General features: G+C 42.2%; 2 protein-coding genes across 5 annotated transcripts; both read right to left on the bottom strand.

Moving 5' to 3' along the window:
- Positions 1–2,929: 2,929 nt before the first annotated feature.
- Positions 2,930–7,063, bottom strand: LOC115679983 (universal stress protein PHOS34-like). 3 transcript variants are annotated; one of them, XM_030603727.2, is made up of 3 exons: positions 6,253–7,059; positions 3,555–3,605; positions 2,930–3,250 (listed from the first exon to the last, which is right to left on the bottom strand). In XM_030603727.2, exons 1-2 carry the CDS (start codon positions 6,953–6,955, stop codon positions 3,598–3,600), a joined length of 711 nt encoding a protein of 236 aa, XP_030459587.1. In that variant the 5' UTR covers positions 6,956–7,059; the 3' UTR covers positions 2,930–3,250; positions 3,555–3,597. The 3 variants fall into 3 exon arrangements, with proteins under 3 accessions (XP_030459587.1, XP_030459586.1, XP_056171386.1); XM_030603726.2 differs by lacking the exon at positions 3,555–3,605 and having other exon boundaries at positions 6,253–7,060; XM_056315411.1 differs by lacking the exons at positions 2,930–3,250; positions 3,555–3,605 and adding an exon at positions 4,710–5,165 and having other exon boundaries at positions 6,253–7,063.
- A 4,340-nt stretch (positions 7,064–11,403) lies between these two features.
- LOC115679881 (putative cyclin-D6-1) lies at positions 11,404–13,777 on the bottom strand. Of its 2 annotated transcripts, none has more exons than XM_056315413.1 (6): positions 13,329–13,777; positions 13,122–13,202; positions 12,848–12,943; positions 12,533–12,737; positions 12,317–12,434; positions 11,404–12,006 (listed from the first exon to the last, which is right to left on the bottom strand). In XM_056315413.1, exons 1-6 carry the CDS (start codon positions 13,515–13,517, stop codon positions 11,868–11,870), a joined length of 828 nt encoding a protein of 275 aa, XP_056171388.1. In that variant the 5' UTR covers positions 13,518–13,777; the 3' UTR covers positions 11,404–11,867. The 2 variants fall into 2 exon arrangements, with proteins under 2 accessions (XP_056171388.1, XP_030459458.1); XM_030603598.2 differs by having other exon boundaries at positions 12,304–12,434; positions 13,329–13,771.
- Positions 13,778–14,026: the final 249 nt, after the last annotated feature.

Here is a 14,026-nt window from a genome sequence, read left to right as displayed (position 1 = left end):
AGTCTCTCTCGGGCTCAGCTCGCTTGCCACCATACTCTCTGTTCCTTCTCTCTTCCCAAACCTCTCTTCTTAATCATCATTTTCTTTCTAGTCTCAACACTGCTCACGTCTCGTTTCATCCCAAGCATTGTCGAAGCTTCCGTGGACGAGGGCACCGTTGTGGACGGAGGTACCTATGTGGAGGAGCCGCAGTCCATGGCCAGCTACTGCCATCTAGATCTAGCGGCCAGCCATCACCGTCCGGTTCTGGCCCAAACCCTAAGCACAGTAATTTGGGTTCTCTGTTCCACAAATTAGGGTTTTAAATTGGGGAAAACATGTTTAGCGACGTTGCTTATGCTATGTAGGCTGAGTCAGAGTGCCGACGGCCTATGTCGGATAAAAAAAATGATAAAAATTTGGCAAATCGGATTTTCGGAGGTCCAAATCAAAGTTGTCAATCAAGTGATCATTTTTTTTTTAAGGTGGCACTTAAGTGATAAAAAAAAAAGTTTTGATATCAAAGTGAGCACTATACGAAAGTTGTAACATTTGTAGTATCTTTTTCCCCTTTTTCAATGTATCAAAAGTGTAATCAAAGTCATGTTCCATGAAAATTTTTCTCCCCCTAGAAGAGCTATGACAACCGGTGCGGCTCATGAGTAAATCACTGCTATCATGGTCATCATCGCTCGCTGGTACGTAAATCACTAAATCATCGATTATCGCATGGAACGTTAAGTCACAACGGGTGATCCATTATTTTGTAGCTATGATCTGCTTGCTTGCATATTTTAATATAGTCTTTCTCTCATTATGCCTAGAAACTTTCTGAGTAGCTGATTCGAACATCAGGTGCGTTTGGGAAAGCTTTCAGGATATGATTTTCCATTTCCCTAACTTCTTTGGCTCAAAGTGTGTTTGCTCAAAGCAACTAGTGTTTGGATGATTTGCTTTTGATACATTTTCGCCAAAGCAACTTTAAAATGAAGTAAAAAGGAGAAAAAAAAAAAAGAAGACCTTGGCTTTGAGCGTTATCTGGAGCTACCAAAGGAGACTTGCTGTTAACGGACATCGCTTGAGACATCGGCCAGCATCCCGCAATGTTCGGTGAGCTAGATCTGGATAAAAGGAACATAGTGACCTCGGCAACGCAAGCTAGATCTGGAGCTACATCTAAAGCCTGGAGTTGTGCGACCCTCGGCAGGCATCTCGCAAGACCTTGGCCATGGGACCGTCAGCAAGCTAAATCTAGGAACAACAAAAACAAAGACCTCGGCAAGGCAAGCTAGATCTGGAGCTACATTTGGAGCTTGGCATGCGACTGTAGGCTTAGCTAGTTATGGAAAAAAAAGGAAAATAGAGATGTCACCAAGGCGAGCTAGATTTAAAGTTCGATGTCGCACGAACCTTGGCTGGCATCGTGCGATCGTCGGCGAGCTAGATCCGCAGAAAAGGAAAACATACACCTAAATAAGGTGAGCAGAGCCACATCTGGAGCCTGGCATCGTGCATCCCTCAACCGGCGTCTCTCGGCCTCTTCCGCGAATTTCCAGTCAAAATTCTGAGACAGAATACGACATGGGTTTAAAACAGGATTATCAGTATATATATTATTGAGGCTAGATTGGAATTTAAAAAAAAAAACACAGAAGGGTAACATTACCTATATGTCTGGTCCTCTTGTTGTTTGTTTGGGCCAAAAATTTAGTATTTTATTATTCGCCTGGAAAATGATGTTACAGTAGTGTTCTTGGCCTTCTTTCAAATGTGACCTCTGCATTGTTCAGGATGGAGAGCTTTTATCAGTCGTGATATAAAGCATCTCAAGATGTCCTATCACGTTATCGCTTTAGAACATCAATTACCGTCTCTTCAGGATCGACATAACGTGATGAAAAGGTCATTTTTGGATGCATTATCTCGAGTAGAACTGTCAAAATGGATTATAAACCTATTTTTTAATCCTTATTTGACGGATTGAGTTATTACATGAATTAATTATATTCAGTAAATGAGCCATAAATGAGTTTATAATAGTAAAGCTCAAAATAATATGAATGTTAAATGGATTCACAATTTACTTAAACCCAAGCCACCTCTATGACTGTATCTTGCTCGCTCGCTCCACGTTCTCACCTCAATTTGGGCATAAGTTTACAAGATTGGGTTAATATGATAGTGTTTTAGGAATATAGATCGGATTGGATATGAATTGAGTGTAGGTCACTAGATTTGTATTTCATAAAAATAGGTCAAACAGATTAAATGGATCAATTTAGATCGGATCATTTTCGAACTGACCCACGTGTTTGACGGGCCTAATCTCGAGTAATTGCCAAATCGCAGGAATTGGAAATAGAGGCTTTAGTGAACTGAGCATTTGACATCGCTTGTTTCCTAGAACTAGAAGCTTTCTGATTCCCTAAAGCAAAGACATTGTTTACCGCACAAAACTTTGCTTCCGAGCAATTTCCTTTTCTTTTGCCAAATGCTTCTGAGCAGTTAGGTTCATGGACATTTGACATTGACTTGTATGTTGAACAGAAACCAGAACTCTCCATGTGATATATATATAGCTGAGAAAGGCGCACCGAGAAGACGTCGTAGATCATCTTACAAATTCTATACTATGAGTTCCCAGAATCGGAGTCTATGATGAGGCACATTTCATGGTATGATCCCTCCTAGAATCCATTTTCCGGGAATTTCTCTGTCTTCTCGCTTCTCTGCATCAACCGTCTAGGATTTTGCGTATGAATCTCCACCACCCACACGAAAATGCAGAAATTGTACTATGTAGTTTGGACCGATCGGGACAACAGTGACATGTATCGTGGATTGTCTTGATAGTTTCTAATTTTGCAGACAGTTATAGGAAGCACTGAGAAATTGTGTACCTCTTCTATTTTCTGTATCCGAACTTTTCTCGAGATAGGCTAATGTAAACTGTCGAAGAACGAAATATCTTGCTGCTTTTTCTTTGATATTACAACAAAAGGAGAAAAATACCCGACATCATTTTTTTACATCAAAGTCCAACTGAAAAACATTCTGAAGGAAAATATTTGCAGGAAACAAGTTTTCAAGCACATTATGAAATGAACACGCAGTTGTTCTGCCTCTATGTGAAGAAAGCGAAGCTGCGAAAGGAGATCGACTGCGCTCATCAGTATGACATTCTTGAACTCAAAGTCACCTTTAAGTCAACTTTCAACAGATGGGGAAGAAACTTAACAGGAGATAGGAAGGATGAATTAGAGGAAGTGCCCTGTGCACCAGAAAAGAGTGATGTGAATCTGAGTAGGACTCCTTAGATCCAAAGATTAGTTACCCCATAGAGATTCCAGAAAACAGAGATTGCAATAGGAAGTCAAACGATGCATCCTCATAGTTCACCCCGATGGAGATCAAACAAGTTGCTCGCATGTCAAGATTATCTCAATTCATAAATTTTCCTATGGCAAATATATACAAATGTAATGTAAATGCCAAAAGAACCCACGGACATCACAATCAGTGCAATCCATATTTTAAGAAAAGTGTGTTACTTAAGATAGGAGCTCGATGATCACCTGACATGAGACCGAGAAGACATTCAGAAGCAGCATTTACTCCTTATAAATCTACAAGAATGGGAGAATAAAGTCAAGTTATATATGGAGATGCTAGAAATGCCATTCTCAGAAGTTAGTAGTCGAGGCTTGAATCCTTAAAAGGAGATTGGGAGTGGGATCACGATTTGCTGGTTCTTCCATAGATCTATTTTTTGGTTCCAGACAGTTGACAGATACTAACTTAAACACAAGTAGAAACCATAAAGAGACTACCCTTGGTCGGGCCTTGCAGCAGTATAAAATTAATTTGGTCCTCGTGGCAAAGTCATCAAAGCATAAAAAACATAGAGGAATCCTTAAATTGAAAGAAACCGATGACGGAATTGAGTGTTGTAGCAGAGACCTTGCAGAAGTTAATAGAAGATAGCATTGACTGGTAATAGGACATTAAGTGGTTTTCAAAATTCTTGTCAAAGAATATCAGCTTGGGAGAAGGCACATATGACTGGTTCACGTGCAATCAACTATGTCAAACTCCAAATGACCTAATTCGCTCAAGCGTATGCACTTCAGTTATCTTGAGAAGTGCTAATGCTGACTAATGTATGGTCTAGTAGCTCCCCGATCTTCATGCACTTTTGATGTGAGGATAAAGTGGCCTCCTCACAACATGCATGCAAAAAGCAATGAGGACCAGGTGAACATAATGTCACCAAGGGCTCGTAAGGTGGTTTCTCACCAAGGGCTCATAAGGTGGCTTCTCTTCTATACTTCCCCTTATAACTCCACAATATGTCCTCACAATGCTTGAGGAACACTGCTAGTTTCGAATACATTTTGACTGCAATCTCAACTCCTCGTCAAAGGATAAACAAAAATATATTTATGCTAGATATAAAAAACCATCTTGTAATTTCCCAAGCTACATATTCAAAGAATTCGATCCATTTTCTGATATCCCACGAAAAAAGTTGGAGTGGAAAAACAGACTATACATCAATCAATTCATCACATGTTATCCCATGATTATCGTAAATCAATTTGTGGAAGTTGTGAAAACTGAAATTCTTTTATGGCTGTAAGACAGGCCAACAAATGAGAAGCCCACAAACAAGAGAAATGCTTAGTTGTTTGAGAAGAACCATGTCACCACCTCCTCAAGGGAAATTCAAGTGCAATGAAAATAAGCTTTCCTTGTTTGGAAAAAAATGAGAATGATCACGACAGTAGGCACAAAGTGACTGGTTTGGGTGGACAATATAAGGTGGTGATGTGGTGCTCCATGGGGATTCACTATTCCCACAGACATGGTAGGATCAACATAAGACTGAATTTCTTACATAACATTATTTATAGCATGGTTAACGGGAAAAGACAGCGGAAAAAGTACCATAGAGACAAGAACTTGAACACATGGAGATATATTTTTCGGAACAAGAGTCTCATTGGTCCTGATTACGAACTTAAACCTATAAGGATTAGCGCCCTAACAATCTACCAAACTGAAGCCCAGATTGTATCTACAATTCTGGATATTCAGTCAGACAAATTGACCAGCTCGAAAGTTCTCATGGCCCCCAAAGACCCATCTGACGACATGGACTGCAGTAACTATAGTAGATGGAGCACCTGAGTTAAGGAACCAGCAAGAGAAAAAGCTATAATAGATCAAAATAAGTTCAATCATGCATATTCTACTTAACAATTCACATCAACCATATCACATGAATTTTTATCACATTCAATCAGTTGACTTTGAACTTGTCCTGGGCTAGAAATGAATGCAGTAGATCACAAAGAAATTGTCGCTTCACGCTTATTCTGTCTTTCCACTTCCACTGCATCTATCTACCATCGCCTTAACTCAAAAACCTCCACAACCATTCCCATAGTTGCACATACTTGTTCATACTGGCATGTAACCAGAAGGCAGTCGCCAAGCAGAACATATTACCATAAGGTGAATCTTTATCTTTATTTTTTTGGGTTCGGCATATATAAGCCTTGGCTTAAAGAGTCTATTACACCCATCAAACATTATGCTACAGAACACAATCAACTGTCAGTCCAACCCGCCTAACAAGTCATCAACCCCGAAACCTTTAATTCCCATATCAATAATAGCAAAATTCAGTTTCCCTTGTTGTTACTTCTCGAAGAAGGCAGGATTTTTAGTCCAAACATCTAACGATGGCGAGACTACACTTGCATACCTACTTAGCCAACACCAAAGAACAAGAATCTGATGGAACACGAATAAACCTTAGAGCCAATGGTAACCAATGATTCTCACGACCAAAATATGAAACTGATGGTCCCCAACCTAAACACCAGTATGGAAACTGCTAGATTATGGACAGAGATCAATCTATCCTTTGCAACTCCATGGAAAAGGAGACACAGAGATTCGTTATGCCTCCATCTGTCTATCTATCCCACCTAATCAACAAGGCGAAAAATGCAAAAATGCAACTTTCTCGAAAGACTTGAAATGAAAGAAAGAAACAGAGACAGAGACAGAGAATTGCAAAAGAACCGTCGAGTAAGTCTAGGAGAAAAACCAAGAAAATGGAAAATTTCCTACCTTTACTCAAGATTAAGAACTTCCCACACAGAAAAGCCAGCAAAAGTGCCAATTGCCAACCCAAGCCAAACAGAATCAAACGAAAAGAAGAATAAAAAGGAAAAGCACGAAAGCAACGCCGAAAACACTGACCTTTATGCTCGTCGGAAGCATCGGTATCCTCCAGATCCTCCTCCTCCGGCACCGGATGCAGCTCCAGCTCCCCCTCCTCTCCTTCCTCCTCCGCCACGCCTTTCCGGCCGCCCTCCTCCTCCGGGAACCGAACCACCACCACCGGACATATGCAGTGATGGACGCAGTAATCGCTCACGCTCCCCAACCTCCCCTTGCTCGCCCTCCTCGCCGCGCCGAACCCCCGGCTGCCCATTATCATCGCGCTCAGCCTCAGCCTCTCTACCTCCAGGCACAGCCTCTCCTTCAGGTCGTGATCCTTCACTATGTGGACTTTGAACGGGAAGTCCGCCTCCACGAGCGGCTGCGCCAGGTCGTTCACCTTGGTCGCCGTGAGGCTGTCGAAGTCGGACTCCAGCTTCTCCGACTCCTCCCCCCTGGAGAGGCGGTCGGCGGCGGTGGCGGCCGCGGGGGAGCTCACGGCGCCCCAGTCGGCGCCGTAGAGGACGGAGGTCGGCCTCACGTGGAGGAGGACGACGGCGTCGCCGGGGCGGAGGTAGTTCTGGACGGCCCACCGCACGGCGTAGGCGCTCTCGTCGCTCAGGTCGACGGCGATGGCGACCTTCCGGCTGGCGCCGGCGGTCGGGGACTCGTGGTGGGTGCGGATCGGCGGCGGCGGAGGGGCCGGGAGGTCCGGCTCCGGGAGCGTTTGCGGGTTCGCCATGGGAAAATTTTCCGGCTTGCTACTTTGCGTTGACCGATGAAGAAGAAGAAGAAGACTTTTTGCTTCTTGCACTGAGGAATTCGGGCTCGTATTTATTTCAAAAAAAAAAATTGGCAAAATGAACTTTTGTCATTTTCTATTTAACGGCGCATCTGTTTTTTTACGACAAGGAATATATTTCTAGACATTCAAATGTTGATGATTATGCACACCAAATACTATAATATAATATAATTATAATGATTTTTTATTTCTAGATGTAATGATTGTTTCGCTTTGCTAACATAAAGATAATGTTCGCGAGAAACGTTGACATTTGATTACTGAACAACTAAGATTTCGAGTTGAATGTCTGATATTATTATCGTAGTTAGATTTTATTTTATTTTTTCCTAAATAATAAGAGAACACTCGAGATTCTAAGCGTCAAAAGTACTTTCTGTTTTGAAATCGATCTAAGGTGCAAGAACACTTCGAAATACTTTTTTTATTTATCTTATTTCGAAATTGAAATATACTAATTCTTTTTTCCGTGATTGAAGGATTCAATCTCAAGAGTATATATATGTTAGCCAGGTATCACAATAGTGACCCAAATTAAGAAAATACGATAAGATATGACATTTTGATATTCTACGCTTGATATTTCAATTTCCGTCATTTAAATTTTGCAACCACACGAATAATCATCGTTAAATTTAATTTATGGTTATTATTTAAAAAAAGAAAAAGACTTGCTTGCGCATTAATTCACATAGCACCCGTGTATAGAAGATAAGCCCTTTCGAAAATTGCTTGAAAACCTTAATTTTATATAATGGGCTAATCATAAATCAAATCAAAAAGAAAAAAATAAAGGACGAAAGGTTAAGGTTGTGGGTTTAGTCGCGATCGAGATTTTTTTTTTACTTTTTAAATTTGAAAAGGACTGAGAGTTAATACGAAGGGGGAGTTGGGCGATGTTGATCGCTTGGAAGCCCCAAGGCCGTGTAGCACAAGTTCAGGCCCTATTCCAATCCATGGAAATATCAAATATGAAAACTAATATTGGGGAGGGCTAAAGAAAGAACTTTGAATTATAAGCTCGTTTTTGTAAGGGATAATGGCACAAATAATCATGAATTTTGGCTCAATGTGCAATGTGGTCTATGAAATATCATCTCTAAATTTTTAATTTGTTCAATATAATCTATGAACTTTTGGTACATATTCAATGTAGTCGTTAAACTAGATGAAAATGCTCAACAAAAAAAAAACTCGATGAAAATGTTTTATATTGTCATTCCATTAATTCAAGTTTAGGAACAACATTGAATATTTTCATATAATCCAGGGGCTAAATTGAATAAATTAAGAATTCAGGAATGACATTGCATATTGAACCGAAGCTTATGAACAATTTGTGTCATTTTCTCTTTTTTGCAAAGACAAATTTTCCAATCAATCGACCTAACAAAGAGTCTTTTTTCCTGACATAAAAAAAGGTCTTTGAAATCCACAATCAATTTCTCAAGATTGATTTTCGCACGCTTGCTAGATTTTGGTGGTAAAGTGAAATAATCGATTGAGATGTATGCTCGCTAGATTAACTAGGCAATTTCTTGTACTTGATACATCGAAAAGTTTTGCTTCTTCCTCACCACCTATTTGTATTTCGTTCTATCGGTTACCACAGGCCGGCTATCTCAACTGATTCACTTCTCTTGACGAGTCAAGCTCAATCAAATCCACGATTTGGCTTAGGAGATCCCACAAAAACGACACTTTATCATCCGACTAATGTTTGATAGGAAACTCTTTGTCTTTACCATCCAAGTCAATCTTGAGATCGTTGCTTGCCACGACAAAGATGGTTGGAGGATGAAAATTCACCAAGAACTATTCGGCTTAGGACATTTTAATAAAGGGTAGACCTGTCAAAATAAGTCGTGAATCCATTTCTTAATCCATATACGGTAGACTGAGTTATTATATGGGTTAGTTATATTCAGTAAATATGTTAAAACATAACATAGGTGTTAAATGGGTCATATAAGAGTTTGCAACTTTCTTAGATCCAACCTACCTCTATGACTCTCTTAATTCTCTCTTACCTTCATTCGATCTCGCGCTTATCCATTCCGCTCTCTCACCTCAGTTTGAGTAAGGGTTTTCCTAATTTGAGTTAAATATAGAAGTGTTTTATCAATATGAGTCAGGTTGGATATGGATTACTATATATACATTGCATGGAAAATAGATGAGAAATGGGTTTTTTTGGGGACGGACAATTTTCGATCCAACTCATCCATTTGATGAGATTGATAGAGAGTTGGGGAGTGTGGTGGTGTGAGCTTATTCCCAGTTCCCATGTATCATTTCGCCCTGGCTTCGGATTGAAACCTTTAATGGAAAGAGACGCGACATGGAAGGAGACACAAGGAAAATGAGAGACATCCTCAAAAAGCCAAGCTTAATTAAACTCCAAAGTCTCTCTCTCTCTCTCTCTCTCTCTCTCTCTGAGAATGAGCCGAAAAGGGTTGTTGCGGAGATGGGCCAATTTTGTCACGAGTCATGTCAGAAACTGAGAGGACATGAGGCGATCATCGGCTTTTCGTGCGTTGCCGTTGCCGTTGCTGTTGTTGCTGGGGACTATCATCAATCACGAAGCTGGACTCGAGCTGCACTACTTGCTTAGGTGTCCTCAGCCAAAAGCTGCGGTTGCTGTCGAAAGGCCCCCCTGAAATCATTGATCATCATCATTCGTATGATCTTTTTTGAGGACACTTGCCCTACGTTCATTCTAAATGTTGTAAAATTACGCACCTACCGTTCCATTACATAGTGATGTAAGGACCATGGGAACGAGTGCTTTCACTGCGTTTCTTAGAGCGCATTTGAAAGCTTGGACACGATTGATCACAACATTAGTTAATCGTAATGTGAGAGAATGCTGTAAATCGAAAACCGGCTATGTTAACACGGGCAACATAAATGATGCTCATGGTCCGTGGCACTACGTGCATAAAAAAAAATGAAAGGGATACTACTATTAGAAGTGTCAAAATGGGTTGAAGGTCCATTTCTTAACCGATATATGATGTCATATATGGGTTAGTCTAATTTTAGGAAATGGGTTGTTATGGGTTTGGACCGTAAAGTCCAATTAAAGTATGAATTTTTAATAGGTCATATGTGGGTTGACCCACACGCAATATCTCCATCCTTTAGGCAGTGTCAATGGACAATATGAATATTAAGCAGCATCTTTCTGGTTGGAACTTCGCGAGGAACAGAAATAAGAAATGAAGCACCATCTTTAATTCTCACAAAATGAACTCTATATTAGATAGGAAAAAGAAAAAGGAAAAGAAAACAAGATTCTCGAAGTAATTATGAGAAGGCTTTCTTATGACCGTGGCCAGCCGTTCGTGTATATAGTTTCTTCTTAAAAAAGAAATTCTTAGGCATCGAATCCATGTGTAGTCAAGTGGCAACAACAACCAAATCGCAGGGCAGGTCATGTAGGGAGTTCAACTAACTGAAAGATCTTTTATTTATCGATTGTACCCTCGACCGATGCTTTCAATCATCTCCTCGGTCCCATTTTTTGCAAAGCAGAATGTCTACTTATAGATAAAACCCGAAAGCCGAGGTAATTTCGTGAATCGGATAAGACACGAGCCTAAGCTCCCGAGGAGATTCGGATGTGCGATTCTTCGTTTCTCTTGCACTCGGTGGTGGCGTATTGGACACGTGTTGTGCGTTGATTATGATGCACACATCATTTTCATCATTTAATTCCTTAGAGTCAGTCTCTTGAACTTGTCTAAACGGATATTTTGAGTTCATAATCACGGGCGGAAATGGTCCGTGCAGAGACTTTTCATCAGCAGGCACTGAAGTTCTTCCATTGTGTTCTGCGTTTTGCCTGCAAGAAACTGTGGAGAGAGCCCAAACTCATTTGGGCCATAAGCTCTCTTTTGAACTCAGGTTGGGCTGATATGGAGTTTATGCCTCGATCCAGTCCGTTTAAAGAAAAAGCACAGCCCCACAGTGCAATCAGGGAGCATATGAGGATAGCTACATGTTACAGATTCATTCTAAGTTAACCAACTCATTCGACACAGTGTTCGCTCCAACTTCATACACCTACAAGATCATCCATTACCATTAGGCAACTTCCTAATGTTATGTTGGTGTGGATGATTCGCTAGGATTAGATCATATCGCGAGCGAATTATGAGCTTTGAACTCTAGACTAGCGTGGGTGATCTCACCCCTGAAAGGCACATGTCACAAACTAGATCGGATGCCTCCTTCGCCTAACGATTTCCGCTCATGACAGATGAAGAGTTCAAGAGAAGTCCTGTTCAATCCTCTGGTTTTTTTTTTTTACACATTTGCATTGCCATCTAGTTTTCTCCGCCAAAGAAGAAGAAAAGAACAAGAGAAACAGAGAGACCCCAGAACAGAAACACCAGGCCAAGCAAAAAGCCCTTCTACCAAATTCCTGTCCAGACCCCTAGAGTGACGTTTTCGTCCCGGCATTTGGTTCCCCAAACAAACCGAAACCAAACAAAGACAATTCTTCCCACTTTAACTTTTCGCTTCGCTCCTGCTCGGACCACCCCTCTTTTGCACAGCGAGCGTTAATGAAGGGGGCCCGTACCGAGATCACGTCGCAGTGATTTTGTCCCTCGAAACATCCACTTCCCATTCTCTCTCTCGCTGTCTCTATCTCTCTTCGTTCTTTGAACCAGCTGGTGTCATTTTCGAAGCCTCTCAACGCTGACGCTAGAAACAATTAACTATTTCTCAGAGACAGGGGAGTCCCCAAGTTGACTACTAGTCGTTATTATTTTCGGGTTTTACTGGGTTTTTCTTCTCTTCAGGGCTCGCTGTGATCTGACGGTGGAGGCTGCGACATTGGTCATCTCACTGTCCGAGCACGAGAAATGGTGGTCCAGCACATTAATGGGCGTGTCCGAGCTTGAGTGAACATCGAGCGCTGACCCGAATCCGTCCATCGCTCCGTCTTGCATTGCATTGTAACAATGCAGCAAGTTATCCTGCAATTAGAAGCAAAAGCGAAAAAAGCAGAGCAGAACCAATGAGACCCATTTTCCAAAACGGGACACGGATTAAAAAAAAAGCAAGTACTTGTTAGTTGATTCCCGAAAAGCAACAGTGACCCATTTCTTTTAAACCAAAAGAAAATTATAAAAGATCTTGCTTTTGGAAGTGTAACCCATCTTGGACTCTGTAGCAAAGCAACACATTGTACTTTCTGACAGGACAAGATGACAAGAGTCGCTTATTAATTAAAGCATAAACAATGTTTAAGTTGGACTGGGATTAGCGATTACCTTATTTACATACGAACAACTGGAGATGTCGCTCTTGAAGCTCGCAAATTGCAAGGGGAATAGCTCATGACAAGCGCAGAGAAGCGCTGACGCTGCTGTTATTGAGGGCTTGAACTCCAGAAGCTTGATATCTGTCCCCAAACAAAAGAACATTTATCAGGCTTTGTCTTATAAGTTTTGCCTGGCAGAGAGAGAAAACAAAATGCTAGAATGGGTCTCTCTGTAGTACCATTCTGAGCTTTGAGGATGATCTCGCTCGCTCGAGCTTGGATAGCCTGCCCCAGTGGCGGGTCTCGGAGTTCGAACAGAGAGACGAAGAAGGAGATGAAACAGAAGGGAGTGATCGAGCGCATTCGCCACTGGAGAGCCCCCAACACGAGTAACTCCATCTTCTGTATCGAATGTGCGTCGAATATGAAACCTCCTCCATCGCTCTGCACCAAACCCAAAAGAAATATCACGATGGGTCCCGAATTCAAGCGAAACAGAAGTAATACGTATTCTCTTTCTTCCAGTTTTTGAGCTAGAATTCTTCCACGTTTACCTGAACATCAGCGAGAGCGATCTCTGTCTTCAGCATTTTCGCGGCCAGAGCCACGCAAGAAACGGCGAGAAGCCTCAAGACCCATGGCTTCGGTTTCTGCAAAAAGAACCGAAAGAACCCCAAATTTCAGGAGGCGATAAAACAGAGTCAAACCTAAAAAGCAACGCAGAACGCGGAAACCCAGAAAAATAAAATAAAAAGAACAACGGGTCTCGGTTCAACACCACGAGAGAAGGCGGCAAAAACAAGAGAAGCAATGCGCATTTTCATCAACCTGCAATTTATGGGAGGACAAGAACCGATCGACGTAATTGATCGCGAGGTACGACAGCGCCGGATCGAAGCCGCAAGACAACTGCAAAACCACCCCAAGAAGAAGAAGAAGAAGAAGAAGAAGAAGAAGAAGAAGAACGTGAACAAACTTGCCCCAGAGAGAGAGAGACAGAGGGACAGAAAGATTGCGATTGCCGCGATCGAGAACCTGCGAGACCGAAGAGACGACGTCCCGCCGAACGGAGAGATCGTCGGAGGAGAAGGAGCAGCCGACCGACCGAAGGCCGGCGACGTACTTCTCGGACGGCATGTGGTCCGACTCGACGAGGAAGAGGAAGGACTTGTCGGGGAAGCGGTCGTCGAAGTTGGTGAGCGGGTTTTCCAGATCGAACTCCATCGCCCACCACGGCGGCGACGGCGACGGAGACGGCGACGGCGAATGCGTGATCGGGGGTTTCAGAGGAACAATACTGGACGAGCCATGGTTGGCGACGAGAGCGAGCAGCAGCAGCAGTAGAGAGAGAGAGAGATGGAGATGGAGATGGAGATGGAGATGGAGAAGGGGAGCGAGGTTGTGGTCTTATGGGGGAGGAGGTGGGAAATTCCAAGGTCGGGGAAGGTGGCGATCGGATGGTGTCGAGGCTCACCGCTCGTTTCGCTGCGCGCAACCTTTGTCAGCTTCTTCTTTCGGAAATTTTTTTCATCCTCTTCTTATTGCTCCGCCGAATCTCGACCGTCCATAACGATCGAAGTTGACCGACCCAACGGTTGAGATTTTTCTAGTGTATTTGCGTGGGGGGGCGGGGGGATCCACGTGCTTTAAGAATTGGAGTGAATTCGCCATCGATTTGTCCATTGTACATTTGATATTTGTACATTTCATGTTCACGTGAAGAGGCCCTTTTG

This window comes from Syzygium oleosum, unplaced genomic scaffold, assembly GCF_021117445.2.
Source record: "Syzygium oleosum isolate NSW1041296 unplaced genomic scaffold, Sole_v2.1 Sole_v2.10, whole genome shotgun sequence".
Taxonomy (NCBI): Eukaryota; Viridiplantae; Streptophyta; class Magnoliopsida; order Myrtales; family Myrtaceae; genus Syzygium; species Syzygium oleosum.
The sequence above is the reverse complement of the archived record's forward strand: the minus strand, read 5'-3'. Positions and strand labels throughout refer to the sequence as shown.

Excerpts from the sequence above, each read along its gene's own strand:
- LOC115679983 (XM_056315411.1), bottom strand. The coding sequence starts at position 6,955 with ATGGCGAACCCGCAAACGCTCCCGGAGCCGGACCTCCCGGCCCCTCCG. Across the intron at positions 5,166-6,252 it reads TGCTTCCGACGAGCATAAAG|GTGCTCCATCTACTATAGTT; the intron begins GTCAGTGTTTTC and ends TCCTTAACTCAG.
- LOC115679881 (XM_030603598.2), bottom strand. The coding sequence starts at position 13,517 with ATGGAGTTCGATCTGGAAAACCCGCTCACCAACTTCGACGACCGCTTC. Across the intron at positions 13,203-13,328 it reads TCGTCTCTTCGGTCTCGCAG|TTGTCTTGCGGCTTCGATCC; the intron begins GTTCTCGATCGC and ends GTGGTTTTGCAG. Across the intron at positions 12,944-13,121 it reads TGTCCTCCCATAAATTGCAG|AAACCGAAGCCATGGGTCTT; the intron begins GTTGATGAAAAT and ends TTCTTTTTGCAG.